The following is a 23,361-nucleotide window of genomic DNA, read 5'->3' as shown; positions in this document are numbered from 1 at the left end:
AAAATAAAGTGCATGTATTCTCAGCCCAAAAATATATATTGCAAAAGCAATTAAAAGGGGAGCAAATGAAACTCACCTTAGCAGCACATAAGGTCATTCACTGAAATGTGACCGAAACTCGGAATGCAAAATTAATCGTAGATCTCAACCTAGAGAACATATGTTGGTCAATACATGTCTAATAAGCTAGGTTAGGTCATAGTGTATCACAATCCTAATGCTCGAGACCGACACGTAAAAGTTAACAAAAGTCATCTCAAAAGGCAAACTGACCCAATATGATCTTTAAATCTATACATGTTTATTAACATAGTATAAGTCTTGATAATTGAACGAAATTATAGTTTATCAAACTCAAAATATTATTTATTTCAGGAGCTATATTATATTTGAATTATCATGGCAATCAAACATGTTTTATTATTTCATATAGTTTTCCAATACTTGTAAAATCAGATTATAGTGTTTATAAAGCTTTAAAACATGATAAGACAGTCAACTTTGATAATTGTTCAACAAGACAAGACGTGCCTTATATAGAAATTCATTTACTCGATTAGTAATATTTGAAAATCTAATTTATCAATCTCATAAACAAGTTGTTTAAATATCAATTACATATTCAAAAGCAATTCCGATTAATGTTAATCATAATTCAGTTGACCATAACTTTTAATACGTTCCTTGAAAACACACGATTTCTAAATGAAAAGTTATTAATTTTTCGACAGCTTTCCAACGACATGCATATCATATACCTTTTATCAATAACACATGTATTTAATTCGTGATTCATCATAAACTATCTAACAATAAAATTAAAGCATACAAGCATGCATAAACATATATACTCGAGCACTAGACATGAATACACTATTAATATATAAAAGATAAAATATAAATGCTTACGTATCAATATTGTGATTCAATATTGCAGAAAAGTACGTAGACGCAACGGAGATGATAAACACTAGGTTTGACCTTTGACTCATGGTCATAACCCCCAAGTAATACCCATAACCTCCATAGCTATAATCAGAGGCGAAACTAGGATTTTTTTTACCGGGGGCAAAAAAAAAAAATTAACCGTAGCAATTTTTTTGGGCAAAATTTGAAGATTTTGGGGCAAAAGTTGGAGAATTTGGGGCAAAATTTGAAGGTTTTGGGGCAAAATATGTAGGTTTGGGGGCAAAAAAAAATCCACCGGGGGCGCCCGCCCCCCCTGCCCCATACCATCTTCGCCCCTGGCTATAACCCATAATTTCCTTAGCTTTAACTCGTTCGAAAAGCTTGTTTTGAAAATAACACGCTCATGACTTCGTCGTAGTATTTTATGTAAAATACTTAATAATAATAATTCTATTAATAATAATAATAAGATTAATATTAATAATATTAATCTTAATAATAATAATAATAATAATAATAATAATAATAATAATAATAATAATATATAAATAATAATTGTAATATAAATAATAAATATAATAATACGGAGATAGATAGATGTGAATATGTGTGTGTTTTTCAAAATGCGAAACGATCGAGCTTTTATACATGTTTGCTGAATCCTGCCCCCATGCGATCGCATGGGTTCACAAGCTTATAGCCATGCGATCGCATGGCTCTTGCTGACAGCTCACATCCATTTTTGTTTTATAGTTTGTCGGCATATTTTTATAATATAAATATAATATATTTAATTTATATAATTAATTATATATTATATTAAATTCATGTGCATAGTTGACTTGTAATTTTTGTTCCAATGACTCGTACGTTGTCACTCGACTTATGTCCCGGTTCCGGTTTCTCAAACGCATTTTCGTACGCTTAGAAAACTAGTACTTTTCGTTACGCGACGTGTACCTTTATCAAAAATTAAACTTAATCATTGATAAATTATGTCACTCGAAGTGTAGCTTTAATCAATTAAGTGTTTTGGTTATTTGCTTCTATAAATCATCGTCTCGTAGTATATACATATACATATATACATTTTTATTTTGAAATAGTGTTTTACTGTAGCAAAGTTTTTTTTACTGTAGCAAATAGTGATTTTCGAAAACACTGTAGCTTTTCGGGCACTGTAGCAATTCGAAAATACTGTAGCAAATTAGTGTTTTACTGGTTCATCTTAAACGCTTTAGTTAACTTATCTAAATATCAATCGAATCAATAAACGAATGTTTCATCGTTTACTAAATAACTTGAAATTATATATATGTATATATCTTTATTTAATATACATAAATCAGTTTTTAAATACACATTGCAAGTTATTTATGAATAATTAATATTCCAATATATATATATATATATATATATATATATATATATATATATATATATACACACAAATAGATGTTCGTGAATCGTCGGTCAATAGTCAAAGGTTAACTGAATATATAACATTAGTTCAAAATTTTTGAGAATCAATATTACAGACTTTGCTTATCGTGTCGGAAACATATAAAGATTAAGTTTAAATTTGATCAAAAATTTCCGGGTTGTCACAGAGGATAATTATTTATATTCTCCCTAATCATACTAAAAATTATATGTACTAAAAACAAGTTTTTAAAATATGTACTACAATCATATTATAGTAAAATGGATCCAAAATAGTTACAAACGTGTCAATTTCAATATTTAAATTTGACAACAACTTGATATGTGTGACATGTTTGGATATCTTTCATTTGAAAAATGCCATAGTAGGAGAAATGAAGTCAATAGAGTGGTATGACTGGTTCACCGAATACAGGGGCAAGTCTACACCGGAATTAAAGCGTTATAGACCGGCAACCGGCATTCACGTCAGATCTAGAAATTGCAGAGTCAACTAGATTGACTTACTTTACAAGGGCCCACATTAACAACATTTCTTAATTTGTCTGTTATTTCTTTTTAGGATTTTGCATTTCAAACTTTTTGGCATGTAAGAGGTCACGTTTTGGATTTACCTTTCATACCACATATAAAACCATTTTATGAATCTTATTTTATAGCCACATATCTTTTATCATTATTATTTCGATTAAAAAAAATGTACACAGCGGTTGCGGTTACTTATTACTTCACAAAAAATATATATATCAAATTGTACAACGCATTGAAGCGTGTTAAGGACAGCCTTTAAGACTGTTGTTAGCAAAATCCATATCATTTATACGAGTATCACGTTATTTGTTAGATTATGTTGCTTATTAACATTAACCTTCAAGTTTACCTAACCATAAATATGTATCGCTTTAGCTAGTACATGAAAGTGTCCATGTCTAGATAAACTCTGTGTCTCCGCTTTTGCAATACGGTCATAGAAGAGATTATCATTACTTCTCATATACAGTATCTACTGTCATTATACATTATTTGCATAATGTACAGTTATAATTGTTTTTGATTGAAAAAAAATGATAATAGGTTTATGATTGTACTTGCAATATACAGAAGGTGTGCTAACAAAACTCCCATCTAATGATAGCATACATTGTTGTTAACAACGTACAAGTTGAATAGTGATATATAAGGAGGGTGTATAACCAGCGGCAGATCTAGAAATGCAAGTTAATGGTGTCACTGATAAAGTTCAATTTTTTTTACTAGATGACTTATATCAACTGACGGATCTAGAATTTTGTTTGTACGAGATGCAAACTTCACTAAAGAATTTGGGCTACAAAAATTACACATAGCAAAGTTAACATAATAGTAAAATCATCTATAGTTAATAACAATAAGAAACAATGTATATTAAAATATATCCTAATGATAACACTAACAGATGTCATTAACACACTAAAATGTATTGAGCATAACGGTTAATTATTGTTTTAACGGAGTACGACACTTTTAAATGTGTTAACAACAATTCTTAGAGTTGTGTTAAACAAATTCTATATTAAAAGCTACTTTTAATATGTTTTCTTCTAATAAAATTTGAAATGTTAATTTTTATAAACTTGATAATAATTTATATTGTTATTGTTATCTACTTGTGTACATGGAGTTTTATATGACACCTTGTATGTTATTATCATGTAAATACCTTATATAAATGCAATATATTTGTTTGTCTGTAAATATGACTTTATATTTATATTTTGTGAACATTAATATATTTATTTCAAGTTAGATTTTATCGTATTTGTTTATCAAAAAATAAATACTTAGATACATGAGTAATAATTCAATTAAATTAGTTTGTTGTAGAGTTGAATAAAAGTATTTGTCTAAAAGAAAAATTCAAATGAAGGAGTGAAATCATGCACACAGAGAGTAATTGTATTGAGAATAGAGAGAAAAATAAAAATAAAAATAAACATTTACTCCATACTAAAAAGGTTACCATAACCACCTACAATTATTTTATCTCTCTAAGTTTTTCTTTCATAAAATTACATACAAACTAATATTAAACTATTGTGTGCATCTGACTCTAGTTGTTCAATGGTGTCATTTATAAAAATGTACACTATCCACTGGTGTCACTAGTTAAAATTCTCAGATTTTTCAATTAGATCTCGTATTTCACTGGTAGCACATGCTCATATAGATCCGCCTCTGTGTATAACTTAAGTAGGAAGAGAATATGAAGAACCTATTTACACGAAATACGTGTACTTTTGACATTTTACCATTTATTTTAAGTTTCAATTTTTATTTAAATGAAAAAACACATGGTTCCATGAATTCTTTCCAATCATAAGTTCTATCTATATTTTTTTTCACTATATGTATATATAAGGTTTACTTGTACCCCCCATCCCATGTAAGATTGTCTTTAATAGATTCGAATACGCAAACTTCATTTTTGCATTAAGAATCACCACTCATTTTTAAAATAAACTACTCTCGACCAACAAAAAATAGTACTAATTGCATAACTTTACTTCTTAAAGACCGTCCTGAAGACTATTATTAAAAAAAATTCATAGATAAATAATAAATATTAAATGCATCACAAATGTGGTCTTTGGATGCAACTTGACGCACCTACCACTACAACTGTATCCTATTCACATCTATCTTCTATCTATGAGCAGATGCGAACTAAATAAAACCCTATTTTCCCATACTGACTGCTGATTCAATGTTGTGAGGTCTTTCCTCAAGTGATCTTGATACAAAATGCAGTCAAAAATCATCAGGTTATTTGTAAATAGTAGTAAAATAATAGTCTAGGACTGATAAAATAAATACATCCATATGTGATGGGAATCGTGTTAGCTAATTATTTTGACTAGGTCATCTAATCCCTAATAAAATAAAATAAAATAAAAATGTAATCATCAAAGGGCATAAATTATTAAGAAAAAAGAAAAAGAGTTGACCCTTGACTGGGATTCTGCTAACACGATTCTTACACGTACCAAATTGGCCAACTCAAAACATGGATATTTAATTTAATAATGTCGACATACTTTGAAGATGTAATACAACAAGACAAATAATGAGGAATAATAGTAATAATCGGGTATGAAGGCTTTGACCTACTTACCCAAATCTCACATCAAAGTAACCAATAGTCGGGTCTAATCTTCTATTCCTCTCTCTAAAGTCGACTCTCAGGTTAATGTTTTCAAGTGAACCAGACAAATCAAACTGGGTAAAATGTTCGAGAAATCACACGAACTTACTCTAAAGTTCTAATTTTTATCCCTAGCACTATAATAAAAGCGTAACGACAATTTCGACTGTGGGACAAGGCATAGTTTGCAATTCACACGTCAAAAGGAGTAGTTAAAGTGGGGCTTTCAGAAGAAAATCAAGTCCCTGACTTAAAAAAAAAAAAAAAAAAAATCCTTTTCTTTCAGATTGCAATTTGGGTTAAGCAACAACTAGTAGACTAATTCAATAGCATTGATAAAAGGGGTTCTATTATTCTTCCCTTGTTATGACGCTTTGTCAACTTTCGCCATCACGAGGTTGCCGATTTTTCAGACCCATGTCGCTTTCTGCCCTAATTCAATAAAGGATTGCGTTGCAATTTGACAAAAGAGCTATCGGAGGCTTGTTGAGGCAGACAGTTGTTTAAAAAATAACAATATAAGGTAAACTGGCTTAGGTATCAAGAAGGCAACATAACTATAAGAAAAAAAAAATATAACCAAAACCAAATTAATGTTTTTGGCTTCTTTTGGGAATTTAATGTAGTACAAGTAGTTGGATAGAAGACTTGTGGCTGCTATTGTTGACCCATAGGAGAAATTTTCTTTTTTTTTTTGAATGAGTACACTTCTAGCAACAACTTTTGTAGACCCAATAGAAATTGACAGGATGAAAAAAAAAAAAAAAAAAGAAGCCAAATTTGCATCCACACTCATCTGACTTGATCCAAAGCCCAATCTCAAGCCAGTTTGTGTTTAGATGACAAAAATAAGAACTAGCAGTTTACAAGACTCTGGAGGATCAGCGATATCAATAAACACAATTTAAACACTTTCTTTTATACTAAGTTTTACCACCAGGCGTGTGCATATGTTGTATATATGCACATCAAGTTGTACTTTATTATCTAATTATCTATTATCTACATCTACTATCTAACTACCTACTTCACTTTTAATTTCAAATATTCAAAAGGGGGTTCTGACTAAAAGAACACAGGCTTAGGTCTTCAGTTCACTTCTCACACCTGTTGCTGTAATGCGTTACTACAGTCCGTTAATAATATAATGTAAAGCTTAGACTGACATCTTAAACGTGGACCCCTTTGGGATGGATACGAGTAAGCAGTTCGGTTATCATAACTTTCGATACTTAAAAGAATGTTTTTTTTTTTTTGCCAAACACAACATTTACTTGGATATTTCTAGATCTTGAGTTCAAGTTCCAAAAATGTGTTGTTGATTAAAGTCGCCCTTTTGAACTACAAGCAAAACTAATCTTAACAAACTTTGAAGTTTATACAAGAAATTTAAATATGGTCATCTGTATGCAAAACAAAATAGATAACTAACTTATAACTTAAGTACGGGACTTACATTGTGGACATCAACATTGCTCTGATTTTGGCCCTGAGGTCATCAGGAACCTCAGTTGTCTCAATTGGCTGACTTGGCGATCTCTGACCTTGATGAGAACTTGATACATCCATCAGATGTTTTTGACTAGCACCATCAACCGACTGACCCGACAATTTTAAGCTGATCTCCCCTTCCTCGAGTTCTTCTCTATCCGAGTTCAAACCCTTTTTATGCTTATCATCCTTTTTAAGGTCCCTATGCCCCTCTTCTGAAGAGTCATCAAGTTTATGTCTATGTTTAGAGGAGTGACTTTTCCTATGCTTGTCTCTACTGTGATGAGATGTCCTGTGAGATCTATGTTTGTGTTTTTTCCTAGAATGTTTGTGGTCGCTGTCAACTCCATCATCAGACTCTTCGTGTGAAGAATGGCGTGATCGGTGCCTCCTTTTCGAATACTCATGGTTTCTTCCATAGTCATCTTCCTCATAAGAACTAGGAGATCGATGCTTCTTCTTTCTTGATGACTTATGACGCCTTTCTTCATTGCTTTTGCCAATATCATCGTGTTTATGTGATGTACGATGAGATCGGCGCCTTCTCTTTACACGCTTATTATCTCTTTCTTCATCATCTTTTTCTTCACTTTCAACTTCAACTGAACGACTACGAGATCGGTGCTTCTTCGTGTGGTGTCTATGTGACCTTTTTCCTTCTCTCTCATCTTCTTCATCATCTTCAAGTGTTTCTGCTGTTTCGGCTCTAGCTCGGTAATTCCTCTTTGACCGCCTTTCTTCATTCAAATGTTCATTTTCAGATTTTACTTTTTTGTCTGTGGAGTCATAAGTTGAAGGGGTTGTGCTCCTCTCATTTTCTTTAGCTGCAAGGCGGTAATTAGCCCCTGATCCTTGTGGCTCGACTGATAAGCCACGTGAGGGTTCAGCTTTAGATGGAGCGGCTCCACTTTTCAGCTGAGCTACAAACATCTTAGCCCGTTTTAGCCTCTCTGCCTTTATTTTCTGTTCACGAGTCATTTGTGTTTCAGAGGATTCAGCTTCATTAGAGGGTTGACCAGTAAGAATTCCTAAATTTGGAAGTTTGATTCCTCTCGTAGCAGCCTGAAGAATAGCTGCTGCTTGAGCAGCATCCACCTGGACTTCAAGTTGCGGTTGTGTGGCTTTAGCTGGTTCTGAACCTTCCTTTTTACTTTTGTTAATTACCATCTTAAACTTCTCTTTCCTCTCAGAATCAAATGGTACATCATCAGATTCCACCTTTCTATTCTCATTCTCCCTTGAGATAGACCTTTTCTTGTTCGGAATATGTCCTCCGAAATCATCCTTCTCATTGTGCAAACCCCTGACAGTTAACTTCGGCTACACAATTGAAAGAAAAACTATCAAACGAAGAAATAAAAATACCAAATAAGTTAAGTTGACGCAACAATGATAACAATCAATAACAGTCAAGACCGTGACATGAATGCATGTGTAACAATCTTTTAAGATCAGAATCTAAGAACTGAGAACACCCAGTGGCAGATAACTGATAATACTATATCCATAGAGTCAGACTAGACTTGGATAACAAAGATATTTATTTCAACATCTTTTATTTCAAAGTAAAAACCTTTACGTGGAAGAAAAAATAAAAGCAAAATACAACAACAACAACAACAACAACAACAACAATGCCCAATCCCACGAATGTGGGGTATGGGGGAGGTGGAGTGTAGACAATCATTCCTCGAGCTCTAGAAGGAAGTCCCTACTCCACCCGCGGGTATAGAACCCGTGACTAGATAAGATCGTCTCTCCCTCTACTCGAGAGCCAAGAGATTGCTTCCTAAAGGACCTCCGGCCAGGAATGCTCCTCAAAACGAAAAGGCGCGGGCATACGTACCTGCAAGAGTTATGTGCACCTAGAAAGATGCAACCAAACAAAGTAGCCATAAAAGAAAACACATATAGCAGTAATGCACAACAATAAGACAGATAGCATGGCAAATATAATGCGCAGAAATATGTAAATCCAAGTAGACATGCAAACAATCAAAAAGCACAAACATACAACCATACGCGCGCGCACACACTCTCACACCCACACACCAACACACACACACTCATAAATATATATATATATATATATATATATATATATATATATATATATATACACACACACTCTCACACACACACACACAAGCATGAATAAATACCTATACCTAAACATGTATACATAAAGAGACATTCATAGGTATATATACCTAAGTATAGATACAAGCATACATATATACACATAGATACATACATACATACATAAACAGATACAAACATATAAACGGGAACCTATATATAACCTAAGTAATACCCATAGATACAGAGGCATATACGTATACATATAAACATCGGTACAAAAACCTATACGTATACACATATACACATATATACACATATATACATATATGTATATATATACATATTTGTATGTATATGTATATGTATATATATACATATATGTATATATATGTATATGTATGTATATGTATATATATACATATATGTATATATATATATATATATATAGTAAGTAGTGTAGCTATATGATATATATATAGTTACAGTTATATAAAAAATAAAAGCAAAATGAATTATGCAATTGTTTTTTTAAAAGGACAACTAAATGTTCAAGGCACAGCTCCAGTTGTGATCATAATTTCATGTGAAAGGGATAACTCCAAGTTAAAGACCACCTGTAACTTAAATACACATCTGAAGTTGCTAAAAATACATAAGTTAACAAATCCTGTATGAAGCTACTAGCTACAGTATGCAACTTGAAACTTTATGATTTATTAGCAAATCAGTCCACAATTGTTTTGCATTACTAAAAAGTGATTATGTTCACACTTCAAGCAAATGCCCATGCCAACATTGAAGTCTGAAGAAAATGTGATGATGCTTAAGTAAAAGCAGTATTAATAGACATCCACTAATACACTTAAACTATAAACTTTAAATGATCAAAATGGTTCAGAAGAGAGTACCTCCTGGGCTTGCTGGAGAACTTTTAGATAATAAGGATGGAATATATTAGATGGGAGTAGGAACGGAAATCTTCCATGACCACGATCTTGTTCCATAAGCACAGCCTCAAACTGCCTCCCATTCTTGATGATGAACTCTACTATCTTGTCAACCAATCGTTTCATGTCATACGGAGGATCCAGGACCATCTGCTCAGTCTTCGGTATTGGAGGGAGAGAAGAAGCCCGCAACTTATCTGGAACAACAGAAAGTGAATCCAATGACTCATCTTTTTTCATACTACTAGTTCGTTCAGCTTTCAATGAATTAAGTGAAGGGCTCCTTTTTTGAACAGGAGCATCTTCCTTGGATGGAACTGAAAGCTTAGATACAGGTTCATCTTTGACAGCTGGCAAAATAGTTTTTCCAGGTGCATGAGACTTGGTGGGATCCACATCTACAGACGATGCATGAGACTTGGTGGGATCCACATCTACAGACAATGACACAGGTTCTACTCCCCCATCATCATCTTCAACATTTCCATATACAGAACCAAGCAATGACAATGCTCCAGCTCCAGAAGGATTCTCTGTAGTGGATGTTTTCTCATTATCAGATTGCAGAAGATGTTGGTTATCAACAAGAAACCTAAAGTATGGATGTAGGTGATGGTCAGGCATTAAGAACCCAAAAGTTGGGTTGTCTCCTTGCTTCACCCTCAAAACAATCTCAGATTGCCCTCCATTTTTGCTGACAAAAAGAGCAGTCCTTGCAATAATCTGATGTACCTTCTCTGTAGGAGGCTATATAAAACAAAAACAGATAGAAGAAACAGAATATTGTCTCTTAGAAAATGGAACTGAAAAGGTTGCATAAACATATATAGCCAACTGACTGGAAATGGCAAATAAGAATAATAAGAGAGATAAAAGAAAAGAAAATCACAAAATGATGATAAAATTTACTAAAATATGTTGCTTCCATTCTCCAGTTGTGTGATGAATCTTTTATTTTTACGATAATTAAACATTATATAACTCTAACCCCACCTGCATGGACCCTTGCAAATGATATCAAAAGAGAACATGGTGCCTGTGAATGGCAACCTTAAGTCACAACTCAATCCCTGCTCCGAGCATCTGTAAACTTAGACATGGTACGCTTTAAAATAACATATGTACCTCAGAGAATTATGTGTTGGTCACGTCCACCCTAAGTAAGAGTTACACGTGAACAATAACATCATGACTATGAAGTTCAATAGAAGCTGATGTATTTGAACTTACCAAGTTTTGAACCAGGCTGTCAGGGACAGTAAAGGGGGGTTGAAATCCAGAGATTTCTGATTCCGCCTCGGCGATCTTTTTATCATTAAAGTCCTCATAGTTTCCATAAGAAAAAGGAACAGCATTAAATCCACCCAAAGGTTCTGGTTTCGCATGTTCTGCATTAAACAGAAAAGTTAGATAGGTTTAAAAGCACAATCATATCATAACCTTGGTTTGAAAAAACATGCCTAGGCAAGGCACCTCTCGGCATAGCGCCACGGGTGACTCTAGGTAAGACTTTGACATAAGGCAGTGCCTTGGGCGCCTTAAGTATTTAGTGAGTTTTGTAACTTAATTGTGTGATTCTGTTTACTAAGCTCTAAAGGGCTATTTTCTTTATGATCATATTCAGTATTAAGACCATTATTTCAATATATGTCCATGCATACTAACCTTATCCTAAGAGAAAGTTGCTAACACACTCATGGTGTTATAATGTTATATTTACCGGGTATAACCCATTACCCAAAAAAACACATTTATGGTATTTCATCTATGTGAGGCGCTCGCCTTAGGGCCCAGGCCCTTAGCGTCTCGGAGTGCCTATTGCCCTTTTAAACCAAGATCATAACCTTAGTCAAAATATGTATATTTGCAATACTACATACAAAATGGAAAATAGTATTAACAATATACCTCTAAAACGGCGTTACAACACCACAACAGAAACTTAATTTGATGATAATCATATGGAGTATGAATTTCTATATCATCTATGATGACAATGACAATGCCTAAATCTGACTCCTGTTAACCATCACTAGTTCACTGCATAACTGTAAACTGCTATAACTTTACATCTTACATTTCCGGCAAAATATACGGAAATGGAAATACATAATACATACACATATGTATCTGTACCTATTGTGCATGTATATGTAACCGGAATGCAACAAGCAATTACAAAAACCAACTGTCTATGTGATAAGTGACAACTATGTGTATATATAAGTAAGATGTAATTAAGGTATATACAGGTAGAATAAAACAAGCAGTAGGTCAATAATCTGTTGAAAATGAAATACAACTGTTTATATCACCGGAGTGTAATTACCTTGTTCATCGGAGGGTGAGGGGAGATCGAGATATCGTTCATAATCGATTTCCGCATCGGCGGAAGATGAGTGAGTCGTTTGCGGATTGCGCCGCCGTCGAGACGGCGGAGGGCTGGAAAGGAGATGACGGACGTCGTAACGGTCGATTAGCAGCGAATTCCATTCAACAAGTGCGTCGTCGGAGTTAATGAAAGCGGCGTTGGTATCATCGTCAAAGAGAAGCGCGTGCCTCCCAATAATTTCGATATTCATTGTTTCTGTTAAGAATTTGGTAAATTGGGAACCCTAATATTTGTGCATTTGAAACCCTATGAGAGAGAAAGACCGTCTTAGAGAACTACAATTACCTCTCTCAAACCGATCACCGCGTACAATAATAACTTAGCAAAATTACAATATGAGAAATAATTTTTTTTATCACTAAATAACGAATAACTAATTGTAATTGTAATATTAATTAATAGAAATTAGCCTATTTATTACATCATCATTTTAGAGATTTAATAGAAACTATAGATATAGATTAATACAACTAAGACAAACGCATAAAGACTCTAAGTGAACGTTACAAGATAATGCTAACTCCAATCGAATTTATTTGAGAGCAAAAGCACTAAGACAAGCGAATAAAGTCGAGAACAATACAGCTAAACAATAATACATATAAGACTAACAATAACAAACGTAAAAAGCACTAGACTAACAAAACAAACCAAACATCGACTAGTCAAAGTAGAAATTAAAAAATGATTTGGATGAGCCTTTCTGATTCCTTGCATCCAGGGCCTTCGTAATCCCGATGACTTTATCAATTGGCACACCCTTACCCAAGGGCGAATCTACATGACATTGAATGGTTGCACGTGCTACCACTTAAATAAGCTATCTATTGTTACTAATTTGTGTTTTTTAAAGCACAATGGATAGAATAGACATAAAGAAGAAGAAAAAGTAGATGTTATAGTTGCATATAGGAAGGCTTTTTGAAGAAGATAACTTTTATTGTGTGGGGTGGGCAAAGATACGTCAATGTATATGTACTTGTACTCTATTAATTTAGTTTTCATTTTGCACCCTCTTATTTATAAAAGCAACAATTTATATCTTTATAATATATATTGATAACTAAATATTATCTATATATTCATTTGGAAATTTGCAATTGTTACTGTTCATTTTAGTCTGCAATTTTGACTTTTCAAACCCCATTTTTCGAGTAAATATATACTAAAATTTGTAGTACATACCGTAAAAACATTGTTGGCTGAATGGTTTGGCACGCGTCTATTTAGGTAGATGGTGGCGAGTTCAAATCATTGTTGCGGTTTTAATTTTTCCTAAATACAAATCTAAGTGAAAGGTTGGTTGAGTGGTTTAGAGTGCTTTTGTTCTACCAAACCGCTGCAACGCGCGAGTCACCCAAAAACTTGTTATTGTCATTGTAATCACTGTAATCCTTGAAGTTATTAAAAAATGTAAAGTACCACACATAGTGTTTGACCGCTTGTTATATTAAATCTGTTTAAATTTGATAGTGTTACATCTACGAAAAATATTTATTGAAAGGTTATGAAAATTTTATTTTTAAATGTATGTGGTTTTAAACCTACATCATTGATCTTTTAATATTTATTGAAACTTGAAAGGTTATGAATTTATTTCTTTTTCAATTGAACAAAAAAGTTTATACGAAAATACATTTCGATGCTATTTAGTAAGTTACTTAACGTTAGTGACGTAAAAGTATAAGTTGCCCCATTCAATCATCTCTCCTAGGGTAGCAAAAAATTGAGGACCGTCCCTACTGGTACCCTAACGGATGGACTATTGTTATTATTATGTGCTACCACTGACTCTAATTCTTAGATCCGCCACTGCTCTTACCTTTCGAGACGTTAAGGAATAACCATAGGACCTTAAAAAATTTGCTTCCGATTAAAGTCCCGGGAGATGGAGGAATTAAACCGCAATGTGCTAAGTCTTGGAAGAACCCTTTATTAACATCTGAGGTGCCAACATCCTCTTCGTCCCGTAAAACAAATGCCCCGTTGTCCACACCCTTCTTTTGCTTATTCTTGTTTACCCAACCCGATTTAGGAGGCATTTGAACTTCATCATTATCAATAATAACAATAGAAGGTAAATAATAACGACAGAAGGTGAAGCAATGGTTTAAGGCACATCTGCGTCAGGATGAACCGAAGCCGGATTGCCTTTTAGGACTCATGACATGAATAGAATCCATTTCATCCTTAACACCAATACTACCAAACACCAACCAGGAATCTTCCACCTCAACAGCCATGTCAACTACAACCACCAAAGGATGTACAACCGCCTCAACAATGTCAATACCACGATCAACATTCAAACCATCTTGGACCGACTCTAAGTGATGATCGTAGAATGGATGCCCCGTCATGATTATCCGGTTTGTAATAGCTAAAAGATCGTGGGGAAACTCATCAAACACAACACTGTTAAGATCCAAAGAAGCGTTCAATTTGTTAACTCACCTACTCCTTTCTATAAATCATTATACATACATCTAATTCTAGGAAGAAAACAATTAAAAGGACAAATTCACAAATTAACACAACAAATTTTACATCTTATAAGTGAGGCTTCAACTCTCAATTTCTTAGCTTGGGGAGGCTCATTTCGTATCGCTAAGCTATGAACCTTTTAGTAAATTTTTAGGCAAAATTAGAGCAAGAAGTTCCAAAAATATTAGGAAAGAAATACAAAACCATTAAATCAAAATCAATCTACTATCTACTTTGTAACATGAATAGTGAGAGAGAAATAAAAAATTGTGTTATAGTGAACATTATGCGTTTATAGTTTCTGTAATAATCACTATCCCTCAACACACACTGGGGACTGTTTATGCACAAAACTAATCGTCGACTGCAAATATTTGTCATTAGCTCCAAGACATGTTGTGGCAGTCTCCACCAACTTCGAGCATATAGATGATATCTCATTATTCACCTATCAAAATCGACACAAGACATTTAATGATCTTTTTCATGGCAAAAAAACTGTTTGTTGTAATGTGGATCTTTAATCTTAAATTTAAAAGAGAAAACAAAAGGTACTATGATAATATATTCAAGTATTCAACGTACTGCTAAAAATGACACAATACAGTTGCAAACTTCCAGTGCCAGCTTTCCTCGTGTAGCCTAAGCAATATTTAAAATAATGTGTGATATAAAAAAATTAGTATCCTGAGAAATACACTAAACATTCCCCCAATAACAACTTAATTATGTACTTGATCACCTGCGAAGATTCTTGTGGAATAGTATCGACCATGTTATGTACAATAACACTAGACAACGACTCAAGTTCCCGGGAATACATTTCATGACCAAAGAATAAACGATCATTGCCTATAACCTGGAAGAAAAAAATTAAACCTTGTGTACTTAAAATTAAATTGTGCAATTATCATATAAAAGTTGCAAGCAAGATTGTAGGAGTACCTCTTCATGAATTGCATGGTATGGGAGCTCGTTTTGAGCACATGTTGCAGATAATGAAAGTAGTGAACATAAGACCCTTAATCTTAATTTTGGTGTAACCCTACAAGTGTGAAAAAAACATGAAACGGCGTTAGAGGTAAATATTATCAAAAAATCATGAAACGGCGATAATTTTGAGAGACAAGCATTACCATGATTGTGAATCAAGCAAGGATAATATGTTCTTGGGAATGCATGTAACTCCTCGTTCTAAATGACCTTTAATTTAGAAAACGTAAAACATCAGATAACTAGAAGTATGAGTAAGTGGGTGAGTATAACAAAAGTGCAGTAATCAGAGGTAGCAAAATAGGTGGGTCAGGTAGATTGGGTAATGGGTCAAAATAGCTTATTTAATACAGACCCAACTAAACCCATCATAACCAATCAGATCTCCTTTGTTTAAAGTATTTTGACAAATTAACAATTACGTAAAAGGTTAATGAAAAAGTTTTGAATAACCTGGAACCAAGATCATGAAGCTGCACAGCTTTCTTATTAAGGAAACAATACCATCAGTATCTTCATTAGATTTCCTCGAGCCTACATCATGCCCGTATAAGCTAAGTTAGAAACTCAGGAAAAAATTCAAGAATTTTTTGTAAATTGGACAACAATATGATGTTTGTTGCTCATTAAAATATTCCCTTGCATAGTTTCCAAAATAATAATGGTTATGCAACAACTTAAATTTTTAAGACAGATTGGCTATGCATTAAAGTTTCCCTAGTACAAGAATTATAGCAGAAACTGACCATCTACCAAGTACACATTTTGTAAGCAGCCAATTGCGGAATCTAACAGTCCATCTGAGTGAGAAATCAAGCCTCCAAACAAAGAAACCTGGTATTATAATCAATATGAAAAATGATAAGCCAAATGTTACTTATGATCCATTGTGGTTTATGTAAACCAAATTTTACCAAACTTTTACCTCTGCTGTTTCAAGGTACAAGATTAATTGTCTGGAATGAGATGGAATACATGGTATTGTAACTTCATTAAAAGTGATGCACGATTTAATAAAACTCAAATTCTCCTTTTTCGATCTCAAAGCTCTGGTTGCTAAAAGATTGCTCGAATGAACAAGGATCTCCTGCCAGTTGAGTCAAACTGTAAATAATATTGCCACATTTATTATCATATTTATAATTATAATTATATTATTACCCTATCTTTTTTATGACCATAGTTAACACATTTATCAAGTGAAAAGAGAACAAAAAGTGTCTGGGTCAACCCTGATCCAATCCTTTTTAATTCATGAGAAATACACATGTTTCATCCATTACCCAACCCGCCCATCATGCCACCTCTAGTTTTACATACAACCTGGATATCCATCGGCCAGACTAATTAACACGATGCAAAGCAAGAAATATAATAAGATGTCCACAAGTTTGCAACTATTAAAAATTTAAACCTTTAGATCATTCATGCTGCTGAAAGCTCCACGACACTCAACTAAGAAGGTCAAATGGCGATCCATATCTGTACCATGGTCAACCTGACAATAAAAAATAGTCAACGGTATAGAATACATGAAGATTTTCATAAAGTAAACATCATGATATAAAAAGAAGCATATGTAACTGCTTTACAGTACATCACAAGCACTAATAACACCTACCGGAAGGCTAAATGGAATACCTTATCAACAAAACGAGTAATTAAACGCTTTGCCTGTTGATTATCATCCTCTTTCGTGCTTGAGAAATCAAGACTGTCATGCAGAGACTGGGCAACATCAAATAGAAGTTTCACTGTGGTAGGATCATCAATGCGATCAGTTCTGGTCAATCACACAAGACAAAAGATCCATATTACAATCACAAGAACAAATAAGTAACCATAAGTTTTACTTCCCATTTATAAACTAACATATATATATATATATATATATATATATATATATATACCAAATAGTGTTATATAATTGCATGGACATATTAATGAAGTACCTTGTGGCAGTAGTAAGGATGTGCATACTCACAATGCTTCTTGAGCTACCATGCATGACATCCAATATGTCAACAAAATAGTTCTGAAGTAATATAAGATAAAAAACCATCATCAGGTCATGAAGAAACCTCCAGCAGTAAAGACTGAATTTAGATACAAAAACGGGTCGAGCACGAAGCTTACCAGATCAAAAACATATTGTATATTGTCAAAATGTGTGACCAGCTTTACAAAAATAGATTGTAGGCTAGCCAGTTCGTTTTCAGTAACCACTTCAGTGCACAACCTCTCATATATTTCACCCAAAATGGAGTGTACATATGGATTCTACAAATAAAGCAAGGGCTGGACAGTCAGCCTGTTGTTCTCATTATTTACAGTTATACATACTCTATGATTAACGCAAAACCATGCAAACTTTAAATTTAGAGCTAAAAATTTCTTATCATGGTCCATATATCTTTGCCAAAGAGAGCCTATCTTGGTCAAATTATATCAATACTTTCATTGTAGATTGACAGCGTTCACAACTTTAACCATAACTTTACAAGCTATGCATACTAAATTAAAAGTAATCTCAAACACAAATTAGTTCATTGAAACTAGATCAACTTGGTAAACACCAAAAGGTCCATAATAATTTTGCAATCATAAGTCATGGAACTTACCATCTTATAATGAAGAATAATATCCATATAAGAATCCAAGATCTTCAAGTACTCATCGAGGCTCTTCCTTTGGGTGGCAACCTGAAATGAAACTTTTGGTTACCATCTTCTTCAGTAAATATTTGTATATAAAAAATTCAGTTCTTTTATCTTAAACAGGGCAATCTGATTAATTGAATGTCCTACATCTGACATTTTGTGTCATTAATAGATGTGTTCCTACATTATACATCATATTATAAAGAATCATAGGTGTGCATCGTCTATTTTCAGATGATATGATCATAAAGAAAAAAGGAAAACATCAAAACATATATACAGGGGAATAAGACAATGTGAAAAAGTGGAAACTCGAAGCAACCCATCTTCCTATACCTGCATTACTTCATCAATTACTGCATCAACTGCATTCACTTGAGATATTCCCTCACAAAGCTTTAACCCAAGCATCTTGTAATTCAAACACTGCACAGAAAACAGTTTTTTCATCTTAAATCACAGGTGGAAATACATGATGCCAAATAAGTTGTTCAAAAGAGTACCTGATCAAAAGAATAATCACGGCTGCAGCCAACAAGGCGAAGAATTTCTACACCGTTGGCACATACTACTTCAATTGGAAGTTCCTTTAGTATATAATGGAGAATAACTGATATCCAAGGAACTTTTCCATTTAACTCTAAAGAATCCTTTCCTAAATCAAGTTTTACAATCATATCAGCAACCTGTGAAAATCAGCAATACGGTTAACTATGCATTTAAACAGACCAGCAATGCATATGAGATTACACATTGGAAGAAGGCCCTTCACTAACCTGATCTGGATCTCTAAATATACATCTCATAGTATATTCAATCGTTGGTTCCATCAAGCTAATAAGTAATCTTCTATCTCTCAAAAAATCCCCATACTTGGTTTCATTCATAGATACAATCCGTGCAAGTACAACTTTTTGGTGATTTACGCAAGCTATAAGATGCCCTGTGTAGTAGTCAAATTGTGTGAGTTACATATAACCAACTTAGATAATGCAACATCAGTAAGCATTTTGACCATACTCAATTTATAAAAATACAGTTTCTTAAGGTCCATGAATGTCTTATTATCTATAGCATGCAAAATTTCTGCATTACAGGATTATACATATCGGAGACATACATATATATGTTGCACATATAAGCATCAAAAAGGACGTACGTTTATCATGCTGGGGAAGTTTCTGGGCAGAGTGAATCAAAAAGAAGAGACAGTATGCTGATGCAAGTGGATCTGCAATCCCTCTTATCATCGTTACCAAACGCATGAGTTCATCCACTGCATTATCATGTATGAACCGCCAGCATCGTAATATTGCAAGCTCGAGATAACTAAATAGCAAAGTCAAATTAGCAGCTGCTAAAACAAAAGCCCATAAAACGAAAATGTTCAAAGGTTGTCCACGAACAAACATCAAGTAGACAACACAATTTTAGGTAAATCACAGTATTATAATTTTTTATGTACCAAAAAAGAGAGATGAAAATAAGGGATTCACATGCGTGGAAGAAGCTCATGGATAGAAGCAATTTTACGGAACCAGTTACTGCATGTCTCTTTGGCTTCAAGGCATATATTATTTGCTTTAAAATCATCTACAACAGATCATATATCATTCAGCACTGGCAAAATATGTGCAATACGTATGGGATTGATAATAATTAGTTTTACATTGGATAATTAATTGTCCTTATAACTCCTTCGCCAGCAGTCCAGCACAAACATAATAACATATATATAGTTTTATACTAGTTGTGTTTTTTGTGACAGTGTGTATTATAGATATGGTTATTGGCTCATGGCACAAACAACATTGAGACTGCAGAGGAAGTAAAAACCTGCTAAAGTGCATATTTTGGTTCCGTCATCTGCAAATTCGGCTTTCTCCTTAATCCGTTCCCATACCATATCACCTAGCATGTCCATTATATCAGTAGCTAGAACAAATAAAGTTGGATAAAACTGTGCCACGGAGGTGTCCTTCAGAAGCATAGCAACCTGCAGGGTGACACAAATTTGAACTGCTAAATAACAAATTGATATGAGTATTAAGCAATTTAAGTACAAAAATGGTAGCAACCAGGAACTACCTTAATAGACAACTTTAAAGATGTCACACGATCATCAGAACCCCAAGCACGCCTGATTTCTTCTTTAAGTTCATGCAATCGTTTGATAAACTCCTGCTGACTTACAGTCTTAAACCCTCCTTCAGTCATCTTTTGAGATTCATTCAGTTCATCTGACTGCACATTTGCTGGTAGTTCTCCAATTACTAATTATAAAACAAATAATAACCATTTAAAGTTAGTCAAAATAGTCAACTAACACTCCATGTGGTCATCATCTTCACATACAGAAGCAAAATTTAAGGAGCTAGTAATACACCATACCTTTCTTGCCCTTTATCGTTTTGCTGGACACCTGTAGTTGAAAAAAAAATTCCCAGGTTAAGCATTCATTAATCACTCTATAAGTATGGTAATGTTGAAAAAACTTACTGAAGAAACTGAAATCGTTTTGGGCACATGAAATTTCTGCATTAATAACTTATTAAAAGACGCCCATTCTTTTGCAGAGATATGAGAAGTTGATTGACTAACAGGACGCTTTTCTGGGACAGACGTATCTTCAACAGGCTCCATGATTTCCATTGACATCCCCCTTAACGGATCAAAGAATTCAACGTTCCCATCATCCTATCATATAAATTAACTAACTTTAAACCCGCCTAATATAGATAGATAAAACTATATATTCATCAGATTAAAACTCAATAAACATAGGCATAAATATAAACATACGGCCATGATCCACCACTCTTATATTAATTTCTATCTGAAGTACATTTTTATTAGTGACTGTATTTCAATTAGTAGTTACATAATAGACCAGCAGACTATATAAAATATAGTGAAATTAAAAATTGTTAACAGTATATATACATATTAAGGCAGTACACCAACCTGTGTATGTGATGATGAGGATGATGAGGGAGATGGAGATGAACATAAAGGATGTAAAGAAACTGAAACGCGACTGAGTGAGTATGCTTCTTCGTCAGCTTTGTAATCACGCGATTTAAATTCCATCTCACCAATCACTGTAAAATTCGAGGTTCGTGAATTCAATCGATGAAACCAATGAGAAAGATGATGGCATTAATATTGATATAATTATGATTTGCTTGGATTAGATACTATTTATGAAATATTAGGGTTTGATCGCACTACTAGTTTGGGGAATTTGATAATTGAACTATCACGAGTTTTGTGTATGCGAAATTGCAAGAGTGGAGTAAAGATGGCAGGTCTTATGGATCAATTTTGACTTTCAGTTGAAACTCAATGAGTCGATATTGACAGTTAAAAATATATTGAACGTTAGCGGCGTTACTATTTGGATCCGATAAACCCAATTTCTATTTCTATTTCTATTTCTATTTCTATTTCTAATTCTAATACTTCCAATTTATGCAACTCAAACCTAATAGGTGGAGCTATTTGATTGGTCCAACTAGGAATTCGCCACTGTTGAAATCAAATAAGAGACCCGCCCCGCATATTTTTTCCTCGTTCTTTCTCCACCAACTAGGCTTTTCCTTCTTTTGAAATCCATGGTTTTATCATCACAATTTGAATATTTGGGAGATGGATTAGGGTTAAATCGTTTGATTTAACCTTCTTCTTATCTTTTCTAGTTGCGTTTGCTGAATTCGATTGCGAGTTCATCGAACCTAGGGTTATCTTTTTGGGAATTGGTTGTCTTATCGTAACGATTTGGATTTTGAGAAGACGGATAAGGGTTAGATCGTTTGATTTAACCTTTTTTCCTTCGTTTTTAAGCTCTGTTGGTTGCGTCCAATTCCATTTTCCATTGTAAGTGTTTTCGATTTTTAATCTTTGAATAACCTACTGCCTGTATGAAACTTAAGTTATCTGTGATTATTAATGTGTTACTTCTTTTATTGTTTTGGTTACATCTTATATATATAATGAACTGCATAGCTCACATGTGTTTCCCAAGTTAAATCAATATGATATGATGTAAAAAATAGTTAACAAAAATATAAATATAAATACCTCAATATATAAAGTTGCACTCATACACCATTATTATTGGCAACTTCTATTTTTCAATCATATGCACATGATTATTCTTCTGTTCCTGAAGATCCCAATATTTAGATGGTATACATGATGAATCTCGGCTCAGTTATTTAATTTTGATTCATATTTCAAAAAAATGGAGTAACGATCATGGATGTTAGATCCAAGTTTAATTTTGATTAATATTTCATTTCAGTTTCACTAATTTGATAGTGTAACGACCCAACCTCGTTAAACCAAAAACACGTCTAAATAAAAATAAAAAAAAATATTAGCAGACCACCTGGACGGCGTCCAGTTGTGAAGGGCAGGACGGCGTCCAACAGATCTGGACAGCGTCCAAATGAACTACCAGGGACTGACCCAGCAGTCCAACTTAAGCGAGCGAAAAACCTGTGACGATCCGGAAATTTCCGACCAAATTTAAACTTGATCTTTATAAGATTCTGACACGATAAGCAAATTCTATTAAACCGAATTCCAAAATGTTTGAACTATTTTTCATAAATGCTTTTGACCTTTGACCATTTCCGACGATTCACGAACAATTGTGTGTAAATAAAAAATGTAAATAAAAATATATATAAAGATAAAAAATAAGTATATATAATAAATTGAATTAATAAACTACAAATCAATTAACTGAATTAAAAATGTAATGTATTACTTATA

At 33.5% G+C, this 23,361-nt stretch overlaps 2 protein-coding genes across 3 annotated transcripts; both read right to left on the bottom strand.

Annotated features, from left to right (window-relative positions):
- Window positions 1-6,778: 6,778 nt before the first annotated feature.
- Window positions 6,779-12,752, bottom strand: LOC139891574 (uncharacterized). The gene is made up of 4 exons (XM_071874580.1): window positions 12,383-12,752; window positions 11,284-11,441; window positions 10,015-10,800; window positions 6,779-8,344 (listed from the first exon to the last, which is right to left on the bottom strand). Exons 1-4 carry the CDS (start codon window positions 12,633-12,635, stop codon window positions 6,986-6,988), a joined length of 2,556 nt encoding a protein of 851 aa, XP_071730681.1. The 5' UTR covers window positions 12,636-12,752; the 3' UTR covers window positions 6,779-6,985.
- Window positions 12,753-15,012: 2,260 nt separating this feature from the next.
- LOC139885937 (uncharacterized) lies at window positions 15,013-21,879 on the bottom strand. 2 transcript variants are annotated; one of them, XM_071869684.1, is made up of 23 exons: window positions 21,547-21,878; window positions 21,082-21,279; window positions 20,974-21,004; window positions 20,671-20,855; window positions 20,419-20,578; window positions 20,079-20,175; window positions 19,742-19,911; window positions 19,359-19,525; window positions 19,086-19,268; window positions 18,919-19,008; window positions 18,544-18,624; window positions 18,059-18,202; window positions 17,875-17,957; window positions 17,564-17,705; window positions 17,337-17,420; window positions 16,848-17,009; window positions 16,669-16,756; window positions 16,376-16,456; window positions 16,066-16,132; window positions 15,875-15,974; window positions 15,672-15,788; window positions 15,515-15,571; window positions 15,013-15,377 (listed from the first exon to the last, which is right to left on the bottom strand). In XM_071869684.1, the coding sequence occupies exons 1-23, from the start codon at window positions 21,670-21,672 to the stop codon at window positions 15,243-15,245; spliced, it is 2,748 nt and encodes a 915-aa protein (XP_071725785.1). In that variant the 5' UTR covers window positions 21,673-21,878; the 3' UTR covers window positions 15,013-15,242. The 2 variants fall into 2 exon arrangements, with proteins under 2 accessions (XP_071725785.1, XP_071725786.1); XM_071869685.1 differs by lacking the exon at window positions 18,059-18,202 and having other exon boundaries at window positions 21,547-21,879.
- Window positions 21,880-23,361: the final 1,482 nt, after the last annotated feature.

Source organism: Rutidosis leptorrhynchoides, chromosome 1, assembly GCF_046630445.1.
Source record: "Rutidosis leptorrhynchoides isolate AG116_Rl617_1_P2 chromosome 1, CSIRO_AGI_Rlap_v1, whole genome shotgun sequence".
Lineage (NCBI taxonomy): Eukaryota > Viridiplantae > Streptophyta > Magnoliopsida > Asterales > Asteraceae > Rutidosis > Rutidosis leptorrhynchoides.
Note: the sequence above shows the minus strand (reverse complement) of the source record. Positions and strands in the feature narration are given on the sequence as shown.

Coding starts and splice junctions, on each gene's coding strand:
- LOC139891574 (XM_071874580.1), bottom strand. CDS start 12,635: ATGAATATCGAAATTATTGGGAGGCACGCGCTTCTCTTTGACGATGAT. Junction 10,801..11,283: donor ACAGCCTGGTTCAAAACTTG/GTAAGTTCAAAT, acceptor TGTTTTATATAG/CCTCCTACAGAGAAGGTACA. Junction 8,345..10,014: donor TTCTCCAGCAAGCCCAGGAG/GTACTCTCTTCT, acceptor TCAATTGTGTAG/CCGAAGTTAACTGTCAGGGG.
- LOC139885937 (XM_071869684.1), bottom strand. CDS start 21,672: ATGGAATTTAAATCGCGTGATTACAAAGCTGACGAAGAAGCATACTCA. Junction 17,010..17,336: donor GCAGCATGAATGATCTAAAG/GTTTAAATTTTT, acceptor CTCAACTGGCAG/GAGATCCTTGTTCATTCGAG. Junction 16,457..16,668: donor AAATGTGTACTTGGTAGATG/GTCAGTTTCTGC, acceptor GGCATGATGTAG/GCTCGAGGAAATCTAATGAA.